Source organism: Schistocerca serialis, chromosome 2 (genome assembly GCF_023864345.2).
Source record: "Schistocerca serialis cubense isolate TAMUIC-IGC-003099 chromosome 2, iqSchSeri2.2, whole genome shotgun sequence".
Classification (NCBI taxonomy): domain Eukaryota; kingdom Metazoa; phylum Arthropoda; class Insecta; order Orthoptera; family Acrididae; genus Schistocerca; species Schistocerca serialis.
In genome coordinates this window covers 1,054,182,911-1,054,206,654 of record NC_064639.1, presented here as the reverse complement: position 1 = coordinate 1,054,206,654, position 23,744 = coordinate 1,054,182,911, and the positions used below count along the sequence as shown (strand labels likewise).

The 23,744-nt window shown below is 42.9% G+C and overlaps 1 protein-coding gene across 1 annotated transcript in view; it reads left to right on the top strand.

Annotated features, from left to right (window-relative positions):
* The first annotated feature begins 2,955 nt into the window (after positions 1-2,955).
* LOC126458505 (clavesin-1) overlaps positions 2,956-23,744 on the top strand; it is a 99,616-nt gene continuing 78,827 nt past the window's right edge. Inside the window, exon 1 of the mRNA XM_050095600.1 lies at positions 2,956-3,121. Within this exon, the coding sequence (XP_049951557.1) occupies positions 3,115-3,121 (7 nt within the window). The 5' untranslated portion in view covers positions 2,956-3,114. The remainder of the gene's footprint in view (positions 3,122-23,744) is intronic.

Here is a 23,744-nt window from a genome sequence, read left to right as displayed (position 1 = left end):
TGCGGTCTTATACTACCTACTACAGACAGTAAGTACCCACCCACGAACACAATTCGCTGCAGATACTATAGTGCGTATTTGAAAGGCTTTTGAGATCCAGTCTACAAGAATTGCCATTGAGAGGAAAATGTAAAGGAACATTTGTGAGTGTTGAACCGTTGCATAAAACCCTTCAAGTAATAGGCTGGAAGCTTTTCTTTACAGACTAGTGAAATTTCCCTAATTCTTAGATCACTTTTTTTTGTAAAGAGTCTATATTTGTAACAAATTCGTAATCTTATCGAGCCGACAACATACCCTTTATTTTCAAATCTTGATGAATCGCCAACACCCAACACTCAGTGATATTTGTCACTGTGACTTTTCACACATGTGCAGTACTTGTATTTGACAGCCTAGTGTCATTCTCCGTTAGTAGCTTCGCTACGCAGTGACATAGAGCTGACGTTTGCCGTCGTATAGTCAAACCTCAAGATCAGCATTGAACGTACGAAAAAAAATTGCAGTTTACGGGCACTTGGCTTCAGATTCTTACACCTTACAAAAGTAACTAAACAACGTCGAAGATGAGGTATTAGGCCTATCTGAAACACTTCATCGTTAAATTCGTAATCGGTGGTGCTGGCTTCTGATGGAGTAGGGTATTTTAATAATAGCAGTGTAACCACAATACCCTCAGAAACTTACTGGTGTCACAGGAGGCACAGTTTTGACCTAAACATCTAGGTGAATGAACGTAATTTCCTATACTGGATAGTGCCGGCTGGTGTGGCCGAGCGGTTCTAGGCGCTACAGTCTGGAACCGCGCGACCGCTACGGTCGCTGCTTCGAATCCTGCCTCGGGCATGGATGTGTGTGATGTCCTTAGGTTAGTTAGGTTTAAGTAGTTCTAAGTTCTAGGGAACTGATGACCTCAGAAGTTGAGTCCCATAGTGCTCAGAGCCATTTGAACCATTTGAACCTATACTGGATAGTAAAAACATCCTTGTCAACTTCACGAGTACCTAGGACTATTATTTAGCACGAGGGGTACTGGGGAGTGCTGTATTATGCTAACAGCTCAACCTTTCAATCCCACTATTTCTTTTTAGGTGGGGAGAGGACATTTGAGGAAACCACGTAAAACGTGAAATAATAATCGTGAATTTATGGTACATCCTTGTATATACATTTACATGTCCCCAAAAACGTGTTTTGCATTTGGAATATCTGTACCTGTTCGGACGACAGTTACAGATCAGAGACTGTCAGAAGGGCGACACAACCTGTAACTTTAACTCGACAAAAATTTTCATTTACAGTAAGCACATTAGGTCGTAGTAGCAATAAGTCAACCACAGTTCAAGAAAGCAATGACAAATACATTCATTTTGAGAAGTCGACGTGTACAACGAACAGAGATAATGGACTACCGCAGTGGTCATGTTTATTGTATACGACAATTCTGTATGCGAATTATCCAGTTAAGAAGTACTTCAAAACAAATAAAATGGTATTTGCAATAATATAATATGAAAAAGGAGTCTCTTATTCGTGTTTAATAACTTAGTTTCGCAAGATACAGGTGTGAAGATGGGTATCCATGATCCTCATGCCTATGATAGTTATGAGACTCCTTTATATTAAAATTTTCCATAAATAATAGGTCTTAGCGCAGAATCGGTATGCAGAGTCAGGAGCCAGTTAAAATCCTTTCTAAGAATACGTCATTCATCCCTGTACTATTAGCATGTGTTGAGAAAAGGGGCTGTTGACTTGAGAAATAATATGCATGATTACAAAGCAAATAGATTTAAATTAAATTACAATGAAATGAAAACCCTTTGCTGGTTACAAGCGTTGACATACGTTAAAGGGGACATATGAAAATGTATGCCCCGACTGGGACTCGAACCCGGGATCTCCTGCTTATATTCAAATTTCATGTGTGTGTGTGCGCGTGCGCAATCGCAAGTGAAGGCGAAGGAGGAGATGAGTTTTGCATTTCACGTGTAATATTTTATTATTTGGGCAAACCACTTTCATGTACAAGAAATATGTATCAGTAATTCATAACAATAACATAAATATCGTATATTCACTATATTTTCAAGGACGTGAAATTCTAATTTGAAGAAATACTATACATTATGTGGCAGTCCTTGCAATTCTGCTCTTAAATTACACAAATGTATCATTAAAACTAGTTCCAACATTATATCAACACGCACAGATAAAATTATCTGCAATAAAAAGCAAAAATATAAAAACAATTCTTTGGAATGCAAATGAACACTGTTATTGTCACCATATATATATGTTAAATCCCTTACTTTGTGCAAATAATTTGAGGGATGTGTTGAGTTTCGCAGCAATATTTGCGCAACTTTGTAGGTCACTAAATTTTACAATAAAAACATTTATAGTGCCCACTGCAACTGTGGCCGAAACGTTGGTTTCTCCAGTAGTATAATTTTTACATTATGCAGTTCGATGCTCAGAAGACTTTTATGTCAACTGAATCTAGCCACATAAGCCTACGCAATTATAAAAGCATTTCATTTAAAACAAGTAGCGCAGTGAAGCTATGAGAACGGGGCATTAGTTGTGCACGGGCAGTGCAGTCTGTAAGAGCACTTCCCGCCGGAACATAAAGTTCCATGTTCGAGCTGTGGTCCGTAACACAGTTGTGACATGACAGGAAATATAAAATGTGTAAATATTTCGATTTTTTTTTTTTAGTTAGGTTATATCCAAAAACAGTTGTAGATTTGTTCTAGGTAATACGTATTTCCGAACAACAAAATAATTTACGTCAGTGTTACGTTTACGTGAAGAGAAGCGCCATACGTCACACCTGTTCCGCTGCGGAAAGAGCCTGTGGAGCAACGAGACGTGGCCAGCGCAGGGTCACGTCCCTAAAGGCCCCCCTGCCTTACGCGGGACGTTCGTGTTCGTCAGCGGGTGGAAGGGAATTCCGCCGCTGTGTGCAGCAGCCGCAGCCGGTTCCCCCACTCCTGCTACCGGGGGCAGGGCGCCTGCGCGCCGAGACACTCTATAGGCGGCGCCGCGGCGGCAGACGGGTTAGTCTGTCGCCGGATCTCGTACCAAGAGGACGCAGCAGTAGCAGCCGCCATGACAGGTACTGCATCCGATGCCGCTAGCACGCGCTCGCTGTTAGTCGCCCACTGGCCGTAACTAGTTCGATAGCCTGTGCTGCAACGAACAGAACACGCTGTAGTTAATGGCTCGGTCCGGTAGCGTTGCTAGCAGTTGTACTGGTCCCGCCATCTTCTGGTAAACAACCAGCTGGAGCCCTGTAGCTCGCTCGGAAAGTTTGACTGCCCAGCCATGTTCACTGCTTCTCTTTGGAGATTGTGAATGGTTCTATCAAAATTGAAGTCTTGTGTTTAACTTTCATTTAATTTTGTACACTCGCGTTCTCCACTCAGATCATCTGAGCCTCGTACGACTTGAGCATGATTAGTGTCTTAATTTCGGTAACGTGGTACCTTGCTTCTCCCCTCTAAAAGAATCGTTCCATGCTTTACTCGGAGTATAAACAATGAGTAGTCCGCTATTAACGGTAAATTTCATCAAGCCCCCAAGTAATTGAGCGGCTTACCTTGAAAGCCGGTGAATGCACTTTCAGAACGATTTCGCGTCGTTGCATAGCTGCTATTTAACTTATAGTGATTGCTCGGTCTTCGTATCGTCGTTCGTTACTATGAACGACATTTTGACGTCTATGCACGACTTTTCAACAATTGTTCAGTTAACGGTGTAAATCTTCAAAATAATGTGATCAGGCTGAAAGGGTGGCTAGGTAAAACCAAGCATTTCATGAATTTATTTATAGGACTTCAGTTATAGGAAATCTCGTAAAGCTCAGTTTTAATCAATTACATTTGCAGCCAAAATTTAATTGTGAACAGTCGTGACTAGAGTGACTTCATGTTCAGAAGAGAATTACGTAAATCTACCGTAATTGCTTTTAGACTGAAGCACAATGTTCCAAAACTAAGCGTTCTGAAAGTGTCATATGAAACTGAGCTTTGATAGAAACAGGCAAAAGCAAACATTTTGGCTGACTGCAAGCGTTTCTAGCCATCATTAAATATACAGTCATGGTGTTTAAGAAATGTGCATTGTGTATAAGCATAATTTAACGTATTGTTTACCTTTATCCGCTCTTATTTGCTGTTCTATGTTTGAACTTGTGATAAATGTGGAGAAAAGTGTAATTTACGACAGTGTAGTGACGTGGCGGTCCTGTGCAGATCCTTCTGACAGTATAATCTATTTAAATCTCACCAATTTTACAGTAGTTCATTCACCGTTACACGACCGATGCAGATGACGGCAGAAAAACTGATTTGGACAACAAATGAAAGTAGCAAGGTTTCTTGTGAATTTCTTACCTAGCTCATCTCCTTGCCAATCAAACGGGATTTGGAGTTAATAAAGTAACGAAAGACCTTAAGAAAAAAAGGCTTTAAGTTGCAGCACATATAGAACGAACAAGCGAACGAAAACTGAAATAAAAAGCATATGAGTATTCCATCATCCTTGGTTATACACCCGCTTAGGCCACTGAACCTGGCACACACCATTTTGCGGATCAGTAATGCAAATCAAATGTCATTTGAATAAACACAGATAATAGGACGCGTATCAGTCTTGAAAACGTACATACGAATGCGGCAAGGGTGAGGAGAGATGGGCCAATAATCGTAGAGTAAGCTCCGTAGCACATATTGAAGGTACTGCGACAAATTCAATGTTAAACAGAAAGTTCTTATTTCGATACGTGTCCCATTATGCAGCCCACAATTGGTGTACTAAGGACACCAATTTTTCAAATAGCTTCGATGGTCGAAGTGCTTAAGGTATTGCTCATAATTGCGAACAAGTAGCATGTGATGGACCACAATTTCATGCGGTCGCTCGCGACCTCCTGGGACCTCCATTGTTCATACGATAGCCATTGTTCCTGTTTCCACGGTCATTCTCTCGCGTGTTTACAAACGTGACTATGTGCTAACCCGATTGTGTGTGTCATTGGATTGCGTCACAGTAAAAGTAGCCTTTCAGCTGACAGTTCGTAGATCTGTGTTTTAGTCCGCTGAGTTTCTTTTTCCGTCACGCGCAGCCTAGATTCTTTTAACGAAAATAAGTTTTTCCAGTTTTTCCATTGATGTATTATCAGACGATATTGTGGGAAGTTTCCAGGAATACAGTTTGGCGAGTAGCCACACTAGGAGTATAACAATGTGCAGGAGCTCGAACTTCCCGATGGCAGTGGCTCGCGATTGCAAAATGTACTTCGTAGTTGTACATGCCGTTGTCAGAGCGCAGCGTCCAAGTCATGATGAAAGTAACGACTGAGAGAAAACTTTGTGTGCACATTGTCATTTAGGAGGACTGCTTTTGATCAAGCAACTAAGGCAGCTTTTTCTGTAACATGAGCGGCCACAGTAAGTGGCGCGGTGGCTCTTAGAGCGTGAAGGAAAGACAAAAAGGTATAGTTTCGCTAAGGCTATGATTTGCAGTTACTAGAAATTCTTGAAAAATCGTAGTTTGCTGACTGCTGTAAGTCACTTTACTACACAACGATTTGTCATTAACAGACCATCTTCAGGTATATTGCGGCATCATCATCATCATATGTATTACGACCTATAATCACTACCACAAAAACCAACGTAGAAGGTATGGATTGTCATACATCTCACTGTCACAATATACCGGAGAATCGCCTGTTTATGAATGAGACTGCTTGTGTAATAAAGTGACAGAATAGCCGTGTGCAAACGGTGATTTTTCAACATAGGTATAAGTTTTATAGCAGTACATATTTGGCATTAATTTTGTTTATAAAAGATAAGGCTATGTTGGAAGTTCTTATGATGCTGCAGTGGGTATGAGACGACAAATGCAAATATTCGGTTCGAAACGTAATTTAGCATATTATTCCTGCACTGTATTTCACCAACTGGCAATGCTTCGAACACGTGAAAAACGAATACCCACATTTCGTATATAGGTTGTTGGTAACTACGTGTAAGATACTTTATTCCATTTCAGTTCCTCATGATTATGTGAACATCCTAATGCCATGTACGGTCTGTCATTGTGATTTGCAGTGACGCCAAACTTACAGGCATACTTCACAGTAACAAAGTGGTACAAATTGGCCGATAGTAGGTATGACAGGGATTAAGGTATTTCATTCTTAACAACAAATTATGGAACAAAAACGTATTCTGTAAGTTTTATCATGGCTGTGGACGAGAAGTTGGGGGAAAGTACTACGCCAGGGATGCCAAGTTGTACCAAGCTTGCGATTCCACGATTCCTGTTTGGCTTCCTCTATAACCAACCGGTTCTTATCCTGGTGTAGGTAACAGCACACCAACTCGAGTTAGCTCATTCCGTCTAAGCCAGGCTAATGTAAAACGCCAATTTTTTTCAGTTGGCTGATTTACGTTGACATGTTTCACATCTATTATCTCTAACGCCATGTTCGTATTTTGGGCGTCCAATATTTATCCGTGCGTCTAACTTAGAATTGGAGAACGCGTTCTAGTCATAAAAACTGGATAAGTACAGTCAAACCCAAAAGTCTATTTCTCCTTAGTTATAACCGGCCATAAAAAATGTCTCTTTCGGAGGCCGCACAGCCCAAACCCGGTTTGCCAACCAGGCAGAACAACAGTGAGCAGTCAGGTAATGATCCCATCGACACACCAGGTTCAAGGTCCTTTTTAAGACACCGAAGGCGCGATAATCGCGTGAGATGAGAAACATAGGTCGGGTGCTAGAATATCTCCCTCTTAAGTTGGCGTAACTTCTGCGATATGGGGACGTCTGTTGTCACGAAGCATCCCGCAGTGGTGGTTTTCCGTCGGACACGCTGCCCCATACAAATTCTTCGTTCTCCTATGGATGTCTACCTGTGCTGGTTCTTCCCCGGCCAAGAAACGAATAACAGCACGCTGGTCCTGTCTGGGCGCATTTGGTAATAATGTCGCCATATTTCACGTTTCCACATTTACCGCACGCACTACGGAAATACACGAATGCCACACAAATCCCTTGCGTACATGTCGATGCTTATATACACGCACGAGAGTCACGTTACGTTGTATACACGCTGTAGCAGCGTCCTCAAACGGAAACTTTTCGATCACCCCTCATAGTTACATATCGAGACTTCTGTTTCGATGAGTCTTGCCTATTACTATTCACGCCGGTTCTGAGTGCAACACGAATAGCAAAGCTTGTGTAAGACTCATTAAAAGTTGTTCGGTAGATGGCAAAGTAAATGGAAATGCCGCGTGGGTAGGGCCTCCCGTCGGGTAGACCGTTCGGCTGGTGCAAGTATATCGAGTTGACGCCACTTCGGCGACTTGCGTGTCGTTGGGGATGAAATGATGACAACACAACACCCAGTCCTTAAGCGGAGAAAATCTGAGACCCAGCCGGGAATCGAACCCGGACCGTTAGGTATGACATTCCGTCGCATTGACCACTCAGCTACCAGGGGCGGACATGCCAAAGTAGACTGATCTTTACAGTTACACCATGTTCTCCATTTCTGACGTTCGCGAGGTATTTTGTATATTTACAACGCGTGTGAATGAAGTCGTAAGGTGGAAAATTATTCCCAGTTCATGAGGAAAAACATTACTAATTTCTGGCTTGAAATAAATCCAGGAAATGTGTAAAACTCCACCAGGGTTGTTACTAAGAAATGATTTAATTTCTATTACGGCTTTCGTTCACTGAACCCCCTCGGATGACGGATGTCGAAGACCTTGTTGAGTGATTCGGTAGACATGAAAACATTTCCAGTAGCATGTGGTTTATGCCAAGCCTTTTGAAAGAAAGTACAAACACTACTGCAACGTGAGTGAAAATTAAAGCATTTCTTAAAATTTCATACGTTCCTTAGCGTATTAATAGGTGTGGCAGCCAATGCAGAACCTGCATAAAATTATTTTATAATTTAACTGTAGCCTCCAGTGGGCATCTTGCTGTTTCTGATGCAACTGAAAAGTCAGTGCCTCAGCAGTGCCATTAAAGGAGGAACGTTTTGTCGGTTGGTATATCACATATTTAATAGGGTGTAACATACGTACAACCCTCACACAAAGAGGAGGTTGGTATGTCGCTCTGATAAGGTAGCTCTCTAACCACATGGTTTCACTCAAATCATGATCATGAAAGAAATTTCAAATGCGGAATTTAATCGACTTTAGGGAAAGCTAAGTTTCGCAAATAGTGGCACGAAAGCCATGACTGACTAGACGAGGATCATAATTTGTGTAGATCGTTTTCCTGACAGCAAGACCCAAGACACTACCCCCCCCCCCCTTTCCGCCCTGGAGCACACGCTGTCGGCTTTCGTCACAGCAACTGTCGCTCATTAGGGATGTCTAACAATGATTGCTGTTTTAATGGACCTATTGTGCTTGCGTAGACCCGGCAGGCATCTGCACTGAGGATAGGAATAACTGCCGCGTGGAGTATTCCGACACATCTACTTGGGAACTAGCAGCAGTGCCTGGAAGACACGGTCTGTTTGCAGTTCCTTCAAGCTGGAGCACCTAGCGGAGTGCCGTTCTGAGTTCTCTCTTCGTGTCGCAATTGTCCTTACACGCCAACACTGGCATTTACGAGTCACATATCTTACGGTAAAGAGGTGGGAAGATTGCACTTCAGCGGTGAAGAACCCTTATGTGTTATGAGGTAATGCCGGAAGTACTCCACACAGCTACAGCAGCTTAAGTAACATCAGCAACTGTTATCCAGAGTAACCGTCAAAGATGTCTGACAACAACATAAGAGAATATTTGAAATATATCCCTCATAAATAGAGCAACGGTGCTGTAGCAGAGTGGATTTTTTCCGTCACTACGAAACTGGAGTGTTTTGAGGTTACTTATTGTGCTGCCTAGTTGGGATAAAAGCTACTGAAGAAAAAGGATGATGTTGATGGCGAACGGAAGAAGGTTGGGACGAAATATGTTAAATTACACCATTATCAACCAGGTAAATTTAGGTTAAAAAGGTGTAAAATAGCAAAAAAAAAAAAAGACGTGACGCTGAAACAGTGTCAATATAGACCGTTGAGGAGCAGAATGTGACTCGCTCAAGACATGGATGCAACTAAACAGTACTGCAGTGCGAGAGGATGTATTAACCGATCTCTTTCTGGTTAATCAGCAGGCTGGGAGCATGTGTTGACGACTCGTTCATATTGCCTCACTAAGTTTCAGGGTCACAGGTAAGTTAAGATCTTATACGATTCTTGCACGAAAGCTGGCAGTATTGGGGCACCTTGCGCGCGCGTATCGCTAAGCAGTAATTGCGTATCGTAACAAGTTACGATGGCACCAGGTTAGTCACTAAGTGTCACCACGCTCGATGTCCCCCCTAAAAGACCAAACGCAACAAATACGCTGTTGTCACGACAGCGCAGTCAGATAACTGAAATGAAAATACTCTGCAATCCTTATGGCTACCATAAAGCTATATATCTAATTCAGTTTAAACCAAAGGCGGTATATCTGTCACAAACAGATGTTTTTGGCACAATAGACTCGATGTCATATCCAGCGAAGATTGTTAATGCAGTTCAAAAATCAGTTTCCATCCTTTCCATCTTGCCAGAGTATTACGCGTAATTTGTAATTTATTTTCCCTTTCCAAAAACGGTTAAAGTTCGGACAAATTTCCTCTTTATGTTCACTTCTTACGAAATTTTAACGCCCAGCAGACGCTTACCATATCAAATAGTGACATAATTATGTTAGGTTGGTAATAACATGTTTCCCGCCATAATTTTTTTCTTTTCCCCCCTACATGCGCATTTGCATTTAGATTCATGGATTATTAAATGTTGAAATACTGGAATATATGCGTGGGATGAATACGCGTCACGCTTTGTCAAACATATTCCCAGTGAAGAATCTGCATCGTGAATGCCTGATGTATTCTCACGCTTGCACCGAAAATTACGATTTCTACGTAATAAAAAAACAAGTGTGCCCACCGCATTGTGACAGCCGGGATTATATCAGTATAATAGGTAGCACCTTGCGGTCTGAGAGCTGTGTGGTGCGCATGGCGTATATTTTTAAATATGCTGAAGTCTGCTGTTTAGCTACGTAGTAAAAAATGAAGATACTGATGATGCAAGGAAGAGTAGCGTCTGTGCATACATGCAAGAAGTGTTGTGAAGTAAAATGTATCTGCAACAAGCGGTTATTAGGTTATAGAAAAAATTATATGTTGAAATTCGTTGTCCTAAGCGTGTACAGATGTCACGTAACATAGTACATAGAGCCAAAGGCACTATTTTCATAACTGTAAGCTCAGCCTACGTGTGACAATTCTTATCTTCATGGATATGGCAGTTGCAAGAGCAACGAGTTTCGTAAGGTAAGTGGTAGCATTGTGTAATTGATACTGTGGTATAAAACCACAAAGTAGCTTAGTTTCAACATTTGCGGCACTTCAATTAAATCACCGACATTAGTTCCGCCATAAAAATTCCACGCGCAGAGGTCAAAAGTTGCTGAATGTTGTGTAGTTCATTTGGCAAAACTACGAACAGCTGATGCAATAAGAAGTGCATTTTGTTTGTAGATCGTAAACTTTCCGATGGTACCGGTTCCAACGACGTCACAATTCCATGCTACTAGTTTCGGTGCTGGTTGATTTCGTGAATGGCTTAAAAGTCTAAAAAATGATTAGAAATGGATCCTAATCAAACTGATCCTAAATTTTCTGTTCCATTCTTCTGCATTCTATTCTTGTCAGTAAACTAGATGCGTGAACTGTTCAGTTGATTGTGCGATGGTTGTCGCACTTACCTGTCTCTATCTTCCGAATTGTATGGATGATGTTTCTCCGAAAGCGGAGTGGTACGTCGCCAGTCTCTCAGATTCTACACGCCATCTTGAGTAGTCGTTTGGTTCCCAATTCCCCTTATAATTTTAGAAATTCCGATGGAATATTACGTATCCATCTTGTCATTTGATGTCAAGTCTCGAGTGCTCCCTTACTGGATCCTCTGTCATCCCTATCGAACCCATTTGTTCTTCCATCAAGTTATGAGACACGTCCTGTCCCCCTCACAGAGGCCTTCACTGTTACCTTCCCACCTAATTACTCATTTCTTACAGTAGAATTACCACTGCATTCGTAATATTACCACACTTGCTTTTAATTTCACCGAGGGCTGTTTTGACTTTCCTATATTCTGAGTCAGGCCTCCAGACCATCGATTTCTCACATCTTTCCTGCAGTCATTTCGTCTTGACTGCTCTGCACTTCCTACATATTTCATTCCTAAGGGGTTTATAATACAGTATTCCTGTTATTCTCCTAAATATTTTTTTACTTCCTACTTTCGCCAATCGATTGAAACATTTCATGTCATCCAAAGTTTCTTAGCAGTATCTTCCTTGTACCTATGTTCGACTGTGATTGTCCTTTTTAGAGATGTCTAGGCATCTGCAGCTGAACTGCCTTATCGCGGTATCCACATCCTTAGCAAAGTTCAAACATGTCTCATCTTTCGTCAGTACTTCAGTATCCTACTTTCTTTCGCACTGATCCTTCGTAGCGATTCTCTTACACTTCAGTCTACTCTTCATGATTGAGTCTACATCTGCACCTGGGTATGCCTTACAGCCCAGTTTCTGATTTCGGAATCTGTCTGAGCGTGACAGCTGGTAACTTTCGTGTCACCAGGTCTTTTCCTCCTTTTGTGAGTCTGAGTATTCATTACCATCTGAAATTTATTGCAGAACTCAGTCTTTGTCCTATGTCATTCCTACTGCCAAGCCCATGTTCTTCCATAACCGTTCTTCTATTCCTCCCCCATTGTTATCATATTTTCGCCTCCCTTTAAATATTGAATTACCCGTTCAGTATCCTCGTCTACTTTCTTTATCACTTCAACTGCTGCTTGCGACTTTGGTATATACTCGTATACCGGAACTGTCGTTGTAGGCGTTGGCTTGTTGTCGAATCTGATTCACAGGAGTTCACCCTCTGCCCTACCTTCCTATTCATAATGAATCCCACCCCCGTTATACCATTTTCTACTGCTCTTGGTGGTACCCTACATTATTCTGACCTACAATCCTTCTTTCCATTTCATTTCACTGACTCCTGCTAAATCTAGACTGAGCCTTTTCCCTTTGCAGGTCTTCTAGCTTTGCTACTGCGAGCATACTTGTGACATTCCATGCTCCGATTTGTACAATGTTATCCCGTCGTTGGCCATTAATTTTCTTCACATGGTCACCTCCCCTTGGTAGCCCCCTCCCAGAGACTCGAATGGGGACTAATCCGGAATCTTTTACAGTTGGAGAATTCATTGGCATTACAGGTAACATGTACTATTGACGAACTTTGAGTCTTTAATGCAGTGGTTTCTATTGCCTTGTGCATTGTAATGGCGTTGATCATTGCCTTTAGTGGCAGTTTCCCCACCCCAAAGGGCAAGAGAGGGCCCTGGATACTGTCCGCTCCTCCGCGCTCTTTGACAAAACCTTGGGCAGAAAAAGTGACTTCTTCTGCCGTAAGTCTTTTTCCGCCGCTGCTGATGGCCGTTTTGACAGTAGTCACAGATGCTGCCCCCCTAGACCAAGAGTGAACTACTATTTCTATATAAATACATTAAGAAAGAACGTCCTAACTGCTGCTTAAATGACGACTCGGACTCGACATCTATTTCTGGAGACCAATAAATGTCCATTCACTGTGCAGAACGACGAACAATGCGGTAACTTCAGATTCTGTGAGCAAAATCGAACGGCGCACTTCATATCCAATGACGTTCTGTATTTTCAGCAGGAAGACTATTCATCCAGATTCATAACTTAACGTGTCCTTAAAAGGTGGTTCAAAATGATTAGTAAGGTAGACTATGTCCTCGAAGATTGTATATCTTCAAACACACCAGATTTTTCGGTAAAAATGCAGTTAAGTGTAGTCATATCACTAAATCATACGTTTTTTGATATGCGATGTTCTCTCGGCCTGATTGCCGGCATTGTGTAATGAAGTGACCATCCTAACTGATGCTTTTGTTTCTGTGAACAATATTTTGACGAATGCCGTAACCTGTATTACTAAATCGCTACCGAGCGATGTGGCGCAGTGGTTAGGACACTGGACTCGCATTCGGGAGGACGACGGTTCAATCCCGCGTCCGGCCATCCTGATTTAGGTTTTCTGTGATTTCCCTAGATCACTCCAGGCAAATGCCGGGATGGTTCCTTTGAAAGCGCACGGCCGACTTCCTTCCCTAATCCGAGCTTGTGCTCCGTCTCTAATGACCTCGTTGTCGACGGGACGTTAAACACCAATATCCTCCTCCACTAAATCGCTATCCCAGAACCCCATACCACTTGTTGGTTGCCTATCTAACGGCTTTCAGAGGCAACAAGAGTTTGGTTTACCATATTTCGGGTAATTATTTATCGAATTTAAAAATTTAACAGGCTGTCATAATCTACTCATTAATAGGTACAATCTGATATTAAGGCTTAACACAAAAAGACAGATATTACAGTTAGAGAGTATGCTTTCGTCTTGAGGCAGCGTAATTTGATGGCTCACAAATACCATGATTAAATTAATCCAGTATTTGAGAATGAGAGCACTTACCGACTTCCAACAAACTTTAAGCATAATTTCATATACTTCGTAAACTTTTCTTGTTTACGTGCTTAATGTCAAATGTTTAACACATCAACTGATTTGAAAACTAATCGGACGTTTGCATCTGTTTTAAATATGAGAATTCCTGTAAAGAATCAGCGTTTACTGGTATGCCAGGTTCTGCGAACATTGGTCTTGCATACATGGTCGCTGCTTCGAACGAAAAGGTTGTGCGGATGCACCTAAGCCCATCACTAGCAGCATCTAGTAAAATGAAAAAGCGAGACGTCGTGGTGCCACGTATGCAAATAGAAAAGTCAGATTATGTAGACACCTGGAAACGCACAAGCTACCGAAATTTTTAAAAAAAATCTTCGCCCTGTTCTTCACTGCAGGCGAAAATACATACTGCGCTACGTAGTGAAAAACACGCAAAGAAGCGATACACGTATTCAATTGATGTGTAGTGTCTAGTATAAATCATTCCGTTATCTTAAGTACTCACCTCTGTCCCGTTCATGACTCCCGTATTGAGGCCTTGGGTCATGAAAATCGCAACATTTCACCTGGAACTTTTCCTTTATTAGTGAACCATGCAATATTATCGACATGAGTTCTCACTTACCTGCCACCGGATTTTATTTAAACCATTCGTAATCCATATCTGGAAAAACACTGAGTGCGGTAGACTGCGTGCATTGAAACTGCAGCTGTATGAATTCGGGGAGGTGCGTGTCTAAAGATACTCATTTCACTATGGTATACACAGACAGGCAAACATTACAAGACCAAAGAGGAGTTCTGCGACTTCAATGAAAGTTAGTAGGCGTATTTCTAAATTTGACAGACGTCAGTTCAAATTTTGCGCCAGTCGCATAGCAATGGCGCTAGTGGCGACCGAACTCCGGTCGGTTACGTGGCACTACCGAGAGGGTAGACCATAGAGTTCGGCGTAAAGCTCCGGAGCATCGTGCTTCATCTGCAGCAGGTATTTGAGCAGCAGTTGGCACCACAGTGATACAACGAACTGTTACAAATCAGTTACTTCAAGGACAGCCCAGAGCCAGACGCGTATACATTCCACTGACCCCAAATCTACCGCCATTTGCAACTAAAGTGACATCAGGCGAGACCTCATGGGCATGGTGGGGGTCTGTTGTGTTTTTAATGAATATTGGTCCTGCCTCGGTGCCAGCGATGGTTGTGCGTCGTTTGGAAGGAGGCCACTGGAGGACCTGCAACCAAACTGTCTGCATGCTAATCAAATTGGACCAGTACCTGCAATTGCGGTCCAGGGTGCGATTTCTTATCACAGAAGGGGCACTCTCGTGGTTCTCATGCAACCTGACTGCAAAAATGTTCATCAACAAATAATGAAGAAATTGAGAGAAGTTGGGGAGCAGAATTAGGACAAATTACACTGGGAGAAATGGAAATAGCTGTGAAGAAGATGAATGTGGGGAAAGCCCCAGGACCCGATGAAGTATCAGTGGACATGATAAGAGCAGCAGGTCCAGTGGGAATGAAGTGGCTGTATAGAGTACTATCAAGTGTGTGGAGAAATAGTACAATACCTGACGATTGTAGAGAAGGAGACATTGTCCCCATCTTCAAAAAAGGCAATAAAAGACTTTGTAAAAACTGCAAAGGAATAAGCCTCATGAATCACACAGCTTAGATTTTTGAAAGAATTTTACTGAATCGAATAAGTGAAAAGATAGAAAAGGAGATGAGTAAAGAACAGCATGGGTTTAGGAAAGGAAGAAGCACGATCGACCTGATATTTTCCATCCGTCAACTGATGAAAAAAGTTGGGTGTATAACAGGGTGATTATGGTTTTTATAGACATAGAAAAGGCATATGATGACAGTTAACAGGGAAAGACTCTGGGAAGAAATGAAGAAGATAGATATAGAAGGTGGATACATTAATGTAATAAAGACAATGTACAGAGGACACAATTGTAGAATTAGAACACCATTGGGGAACTCTGAATACTTTGAAATAAGACAAGGACTTAAGCAAGGAAGTATTCTATATCCTGCACCTTTTAATGTTGTGATGGAGAGAATGAATAGGTCAGTTAAAGATATAGTAAAAGAAAAAGACAAAAAGACGATTTTTGCAGATCATATGGTAATATGGAGTGATAGAGGTAGATGTACAGTTACAGCTTGATGCGTGGAAGGACATAATGGAAAGGTATGGATTAAAAATAAATAAAGATAAGAGTGAAGTAATGGTATTTGGAAGAGAAAAGGGATCAATGGAAATATAACCTTGAATGGAGAACTCCTCAAAGTGGTAGAAAGTGTGGTGTCACCGCCAGACACCACACTTGCTAGGTGGTAGCCTTTAAATCGGCCGCGGTCCGTTAGTATACGTCGGACCCGCGTGTTGCAACTATCAGTGATTGCAGACCGAGCGCCGCCACACGGCAGGTCTACTCCTGAGAGACTCCCTAGCATTCGCCCCAGTTGTACAGCCGACTTTGCTAGCGATGGTTCACTGTCTACATACGCTCTCATTTGCAGATACGACAGTTTAGCATATCCTTCAGCTACGTCATTTGCTACGACCTAGCAAGGCGCCATATTCAGTTACTATATGTCTTCTGAATAGATAATATTGTGAACCATGTACCTTCAAGAGCGACGTTCATCATTAATGGATTAAAGTTAAGTATCAAACTAATTACGTCCGCTTTCTGAATTCTAATTCCTTGTCATGTTCCAGACCTCACGTCAGTATAGTCCTTCCCTCCTCACGCCAGCCTGCGTGAGCTAAAACGCGTGCATTTCGGCCTCCTCTAGTAACACGGTGTTGGCTCTTCTGCCAACACGAAAGTTTCACTTATTTAGGGAGTGCAATATCTAGGGATGGAAGAATAACCAACGAAGTTAATAGGTTACAGAAGGGAGGCAATTTCTACCATACAATAAAACACCTGATTTGGAATAAGGAAGTTTCAGAACAAGCGAAACTCTTTATGTATAAGAATTATTACTTGCCTATTGTCACATATGGTGGGGAAACATGGACAATGACAGAAAGGGACTGGAGCAGACTGCAAGCAGGGGAAATGAAATTTCTCAGAGCAGTTAAGGAAAAAACAAGAATGGACAGAGTAAGGAATGTAGAGATTAGAAAGGACCTTAAACAAGCAAGTAAGAGAGAAGAAATTGAAAAAGAGAGATTAATATGGTACGGGCATGTTAAGAGGATGGTCCGCAGCTCGTGGTCGTGCGGTAGCGTTCTCGCTTCCCACGGGGTTCCCGGGTTCGATTCCCGGCGGGGTCATGGATTTTCTCTGCCTCGTGATGACTGGGTGTTGTGTGATGTCCTTAGGTTAGTTTGGTTTAAGTAGTTCTAAGTTCTAGGGGACTGATGATCATAGATGTTCAGTCCCATAGTGCTCAGAGCCATTTGAACCATTTTTTGTTAAGAGGATGCATGGGCAGAGACTCCGCAGAATTATGGAAGAACTAAAGATGGATGGAAAAATACCTAGATGGCGCCCTAGAACACGATGGAAAATGGGAGTGAGAATATCTGTGGAAAGGAGAGGTGTGAGCTGGCAGGAAGTGGAGGAAGAATAGTGGTGGGAGGACAGAGCCAAATGGAGAGGACTCGTCAGCACCCAGACGCGGCAGTAGCTGGGGCGGGATCCGGATATAGATAGTCTGGTGATTCTACATGTTGTACTGCCATTCATGAACAGCATTCCATGGGGTGTTTGCAACCAGAATAACGCTCGCCCACATAACTCTGTTGTATCCGATCATCATCTGCATTGTATCGACGTGTATGTGTTCGCCTGCTCGATCACCAGATTGGACTCCAATGGAGCACATATGGAACATCATCGGACGATAGCTCCAGCGTCATCCACAAACAACACTAACCGTCCATGTAGTGACCGACCAAGTGCAACAGGTTTGGAGCTCCATCCCACAGTGACATCCGGCAGCTGTACAACGCAATGCATACACGTTTGCATTCAACATTCTGGAGGCTACACTCGTTACTGATGTACCAGCATTTCACATTTGCAATTTTTATCTCTCGCTTACATTAACTTGGGGGTCTTGAATGTCAACCACTTAAATACACTTCTGGAAATGGAAAAAAGAACACATTGACACCGGTGTGTCAGACCCACCATACTTGCTCCGGACACTGCGAGAGGGCTGTACAAGCAATGATCACACGCACGGCACAGCGGACACACCAGGAACCGCCGTGTTGGCCGTCGAATGGCGCTAGCTGCGCAGCATTTGTGCACCGCCGCCGTCAGTGTCAGCCAGTTTGCCGTGGCATACGGAGCTCCATCGCAGTCTTTAACATTGGTAGCATGCAGCGACAGCGTGGACGTGAACCGTATGTGCAGTTGAGGGCCTTTGAGCGAGGGCGTATAGTGGGTATGCGGGAGGCCGGGTGGACGTACCGACGAATTGCTCAACACGTGGGGCGTGAGGTCTCCACAGTACATCGATGTTGTCGCCAGTGGTCGGCGGAAGGTGCACGTGCCCGTCGACCTGGGATCGGACCGCAGCGACGCACGGATGCACGCCAAGACCGTAGGATCCTACGCAGTGCTGTAGGGGACCGCACCGCCACTTCCCAGCAAATTAGGGACACTGTTGCTCCTGGGGTATCGGCGAGGACCATTCGCAACCGTCTCCATGAAGCTGGGCTACGGTCCCGCACACCGTTAGGCCGTCTTCCGCTCACGCCCCAACATCGTGCAGCCCGCCTCCAGTGGTGTCGCGAAAGGCGTGAATGGAGGGACGAATGGAGACGTGTCGTCTTCAGCGATGAGAGTCGCTTCTGCCTTGGTGCCAATGATGGTCGTATGCGTGTTTGGCGCCGTGCAGGTGAGCGCCACAATCAGGACTGCATACGACCGAGGCACACAGGGCCAACACCCGGCATCATGGTGTGGGGAGCGATCTCCTACACTGGCCGTACACCACTGGTGATCGTCGAGGGGACACTGAATAGTGCACGGTACATCCAAACCGTCATCGAACCCATCGTTCTACCATTCCTAGACCGGCAAGGGAACTTGCTGTTCCAACAGGACAATGCACGTCCGCATGTATCCCGTGCCACCCAACGTGCTCTAGAAGGTGTAAGTCAACTACCCTGGCCAGCAAGATCTCCGGATCTGTCCCCCATTGAGCATGTTTGGGACTGGATGAAGCGTCGTCACACGCGGTCTGCACGTCCAGCACGAACGCTGGTCTAACTGAGGCGCCAGGTGGAAATGGCATGGCAAGCCGTTCCACAGGACTACATCCAGCATCTCTACGATCGTCTCCATGGGAGAATAGAAGCCTGCATTGCTGCGAAAGGTGGATATACACTGTACTAGTGCCGACATTGTGCATGCTCTGTTGCCTGTGTCTATGTGCCTGTGGTTCTGTCAGTGTGATCATGTGATGTATCTGACCCCAGGAATGTGTCAATAAAAATTCCCCTTCCTGAGACAATGAATTCACGGTGTTCTTATTTCAATTTCCAGGAGTGTAGTTACCTAGATAAATATGTTCCCGAAATTTTATTACTCTACATTAATTATTTTTTGGTGTTGCAACTTTTGCATCAGTGTATTTGTGACTGATGCTTAACAGTCGGTAAAATCTCTGAAGGTCTAACATTTCTGGTCTGATTCTTGGTTACTGCAGTTCGCTGGATGAATGAACCCGGAAGAGTTGTAACTTTCCCCATTACCGACAAGTTTCAAAACAAGACAGCTCTGGCTGTGACAACACCATTTCTTGCAAAACACAGGGCATGTCACCGTCAATTACGGGCCGAACAGTCGTAAATTGAAGAGTCAACTAATGACAAACTAGTTAATTACAGAACGCATAAATTTCTTCAGGTCGGCACTCTTTCTAAAGAACTGTGGAATGTAATTTAAGTGTTAACACTGCTACCGTGCCCCTGGGTTGCCCAAGACGGTGCATTTTCTCTGAATTAACGCCGGCCGAGTTTTGTTCAGAGACTAGACTAGTGGTTCCGTTAACAGAAGAAAAGGGCCGTGGTGAAGTAGCTAGTCTTCAGGATTTGAGTAAACGATCAGATTTGAGAAAAAATACAACAAAATGTCAGTTCGTATCGTAGAAAACTGAGATAAATGGAGTTATATGATCATAAAAGAGGACTAAGGTGAGAGGGATTTCACCGTAGCATGAATTGTACACAGTAGGCTTCTATGCAATATCTAAACAATATCTGATTCGAAATCGAATGGTCTTCTGGATGGTTATCATTGTACGTAACGACCGGCCGCTGTGTGGCCGAGCGGTTCTTGGCGCTTCAGTCTGGAACCTCGCGACCGCTAGGGTCGCAGGTTCGAATCCTGCCTCGGACATGGATGTGTGTGATGTCCTTAGGTTACTAAGGTTCAAGTAGTTCTGAGTTCTAGGGGACTGATGACCTCAGATGTTAAGTCCCATAGTGCTTGGAGCCATTTTTGTACGTAACGGAAGGAAGAATAGCATAGTAGCTTGAAACAGTTTCCGAGATGTGGAGAGCCACAATAAGGGAAAGAAATCAGAACTGTTCTTGCGTCTTCATACTGATGGAGAATGCTTTTATCACCAAGTATGTTGTTGCCCCGAATGGGTTTTCAATGTTTCCGCACTTACAGCCAACATTTTATGTTGTCTCAACAAACAGATGCTTTGTTTCAGAGTGGCTATGTAAACAACACATAGCTGTCGCGGTTACGAGGAAGACAGGTTCCCACATACAGGCCTATTCAGATTATCGTCATCTTTTACGATGGGACGTGGCGTAGTGGTTGAGGCATTGGATTTATAATCGGGAACAGAAGGGTCCACCATACACTTTTAGGAAATAGCTTTTGCTAGTCGAGGGTGGATAGTTTGTTTCACCAGTGTCGGCGCTTGTAATTTCATGCCGCACACACGGCTCATAGTCAACACTGCAATATGCAATTAATCCACACGATAGGGACCTCATATCGTAGCAAAATTCCATCTATCATCGTCACAGTAACCGTACTTTCGGTAATTTGGTTGTAAGTTTTTGTGTGACCAAACGTAAATACCTACTCGGTAAATACAGTCCCACAGCTACACTAAAGGCAAGCAGGGAAAATGTACGCAAGCAGTTATACAAATGAAAATGTGAAAGCCGCAGCCGGCCGCTGTGACCGACTGGCTCTAGGAGCTTCAGTCCAGAACCACGCGGCTGCTACGGTCGCAGGTTCGAATCCTGCCTCGCGCATGGGTGTGTGTGATGTCCTTAGGTTAGTTGGGTTTAAGTAGTTCTGAGTTCTCGGGAACTGATGACCTCAGATGTTAAGTCCCATAGTGCTTAGAGCCATTTGAAAGCCGCATGCTTCAGAGATAAAAGCCTAAAGACAGCGTTGTCAATTGATACTGACTATTTACTTGAACAAAACCAACCGAAATGTATGGGTCACTTTCCGAATAGAGGTGGGAATATGAAAGATATGAGCAGTTTAGAGATGTCTTTGAATATAATCATCTGTGTTTCTAACACTGAGATCTGAGGAAGAGACATAGGTAGGTGTAATACCATATCAGTTCCATCCGTATCTACATCCCAATCTGTCACGTTCAAGACACGAAGTGCTCAAAAATACAGCGTCTCTTTATGAACGTTTCTCAGAATAGGGAAGCCGATGCCCTAAACAGGTAAATAAAGTACGTAGTCGTAGCTTCAGTAAGAGAATCCTTTACGAAGAGAAATATAAGCTCATTAACAGCCTCCGACACTGAGACAACATTGTACTGTTTTCCTTATTCTTTTTTTTTTTCTTTCTTGAGACTCTAAAATCTCATAAAATGCCTCTGTGACTTAGAATGAATATCGGTTGCAACCATATGGGCATCATCAAAAGTATTACACGAACATGATGATTGCGTCATGGAAGAAGAGTATTGTATAACAAACTTTCTAAATTTTCTTGTCGAAAGTGCTTTACATGCTACGTGGAAAAAAAATAGATATGTGGGTGACGCGAGGTAAAGGCCATGAATTGCTGGATATACTACGTAAAACAAACCAGCAGCGGACATGCACGGAACGACAGTTGGAGCTGCGGGCACAAGGCACCACATCCGGGAGGAGATAAAGCATCTTCGCGGTAGTGGCCTTAACGACAGCACGTGAGGCAAAAGCATTTAGCCCTAACGACCTGTCTTTAAAATACAAATTGCTCTCTATTGGCGTCGTTGAAGAAAACTATGAAAACTTCCTGTAAAATAAGTACATGATATAATCAAGAAAAAACGGTTACTTTTTTCTTTCGTGTGAATGATAGATATGGGATCGCGCCTTACACTTTCATCTTGCATTACCTTGTTGAGAATGTTACCTCCTTAACAGTATGTAGAGACAGTCCGGTAACGTTGAGCTGTTGCCATAACTGTGGTTCAGATATTGACACGTGGTTAGAGGGATATCCTTTTTATTGTGATAACGCTCCTTTCAAGTCTGCTGGTTACAATTACGATAAATCACCTTAAGTATATTACTGTGTGGAGAGAATGTTGTAGCTGAGTAGCAAGATCTTAACGATTTGCACACGGAAGGGTATTGTTACATATAAAGCCAAGATTCAGTAAGTTTACTCCCAGGCTTATGACAATTATTTCCAGCCTCATAACCGCAGATCACTTGACGCAAGAGTGTTCTGTTTAACTTATTTGACACACTCCAAGCACGAAAATTACCGTATCTGCTCTTATGAAGTTATTTCTTTTAATTATACACTTAGCGTTGGCAATCTGTTTACGATCTTCGTGATGAGGTGGCGTAATGGTAAAAAAAACTATATTCTCATTCGAGAGAGGCGTTATTCAAATACACGTAACACGATTCTTATTCAAGGGTTTTCGATACCAAATGGTTTTGGGCGAGTGCCAGGATTGTTATTTCAGAATTACAATGGCTCATTTACTGTCATGAAATCTCAGCACGTGCTTCGTCTGTAATGAACTCGACGAAGGAAGAAACTTTAAAGGCTAGAACTTGACTGGAAATATGTTTGCACGTGGGACCTTGGTTAACTGTCCAGAATCCATGGCCGGATGGTCAGAATGGGGGACTGGAGTAGTGGAGTGTTACCCACATGCCCTTCCAAAATTGCGTCCTCTCAGTGACGACTGACTACCGTATCAGCTCGGCAATCAGAGCACAACATTGAGAGCGGAACAAACAGGCGGTAGAGATTGCGCCTTGTAATAGTGTTGCCGGAAGCTGCCACGAGGAATAATAGATAAGTGTAGCGCCGCACAGATAAAAATTGTTCTTTAAAGTCTTACATATTGCCATAATAGTAGTTTGCGACCTTATAAATGTTAACATAGTTTCTTACGTCCAGTACTGCTTTAAAATTACGCTGTTCACATTAGGGTTTCAGCACCTGCCTCTGATCATCAGAAGAGATGAATTGCCAACAGCTTCTTCAAGACATTACAATTCCAGCTAAGCATTCTCAACATCATAAAATCATTATAAGGTATCTAAATGAATACATGACATCGTCACAATTAAGTTTCTTTTAATACGTGACTATATGATGTATTCATTGACAGATCTAGTGACTTCATGATGTTCAGAATGTTTAATTGCAATTATTTTTTGACGAAGCAGTTAGCATATTAATCATAAAAGAAGATGACAATCGAATGCTGAAACGGATATTGTGAATATTATAATTTTTAAGCTATCTTTGACGTAATAAATGACTATACGGAAATTGTTCGTTCGAGTGGCACCTGTAAGTTTACTCTGGCAACTTGGTTAGCTTTCTGCTGTTGTCAGTTTGCTGGCAGCTGCGTCGGCGATTTCTTTAAACACTCTTAACTACGCAAAATATGGTAGAATAAGTAATGATCGACGGATGGCTGTGTCAAAAAATCTACGTATACTGGGCACTGAATGCCGGCCTCTGCTTTGACCAGACCAGACGTGGGATTCTTCCTACACTTCGGTCAGGGCCCCTGAAGATGGCCTAATGCAGCGCCGAAACGGGTTTGCTTAAACAAGATAACAACTGGAAACTTAGATG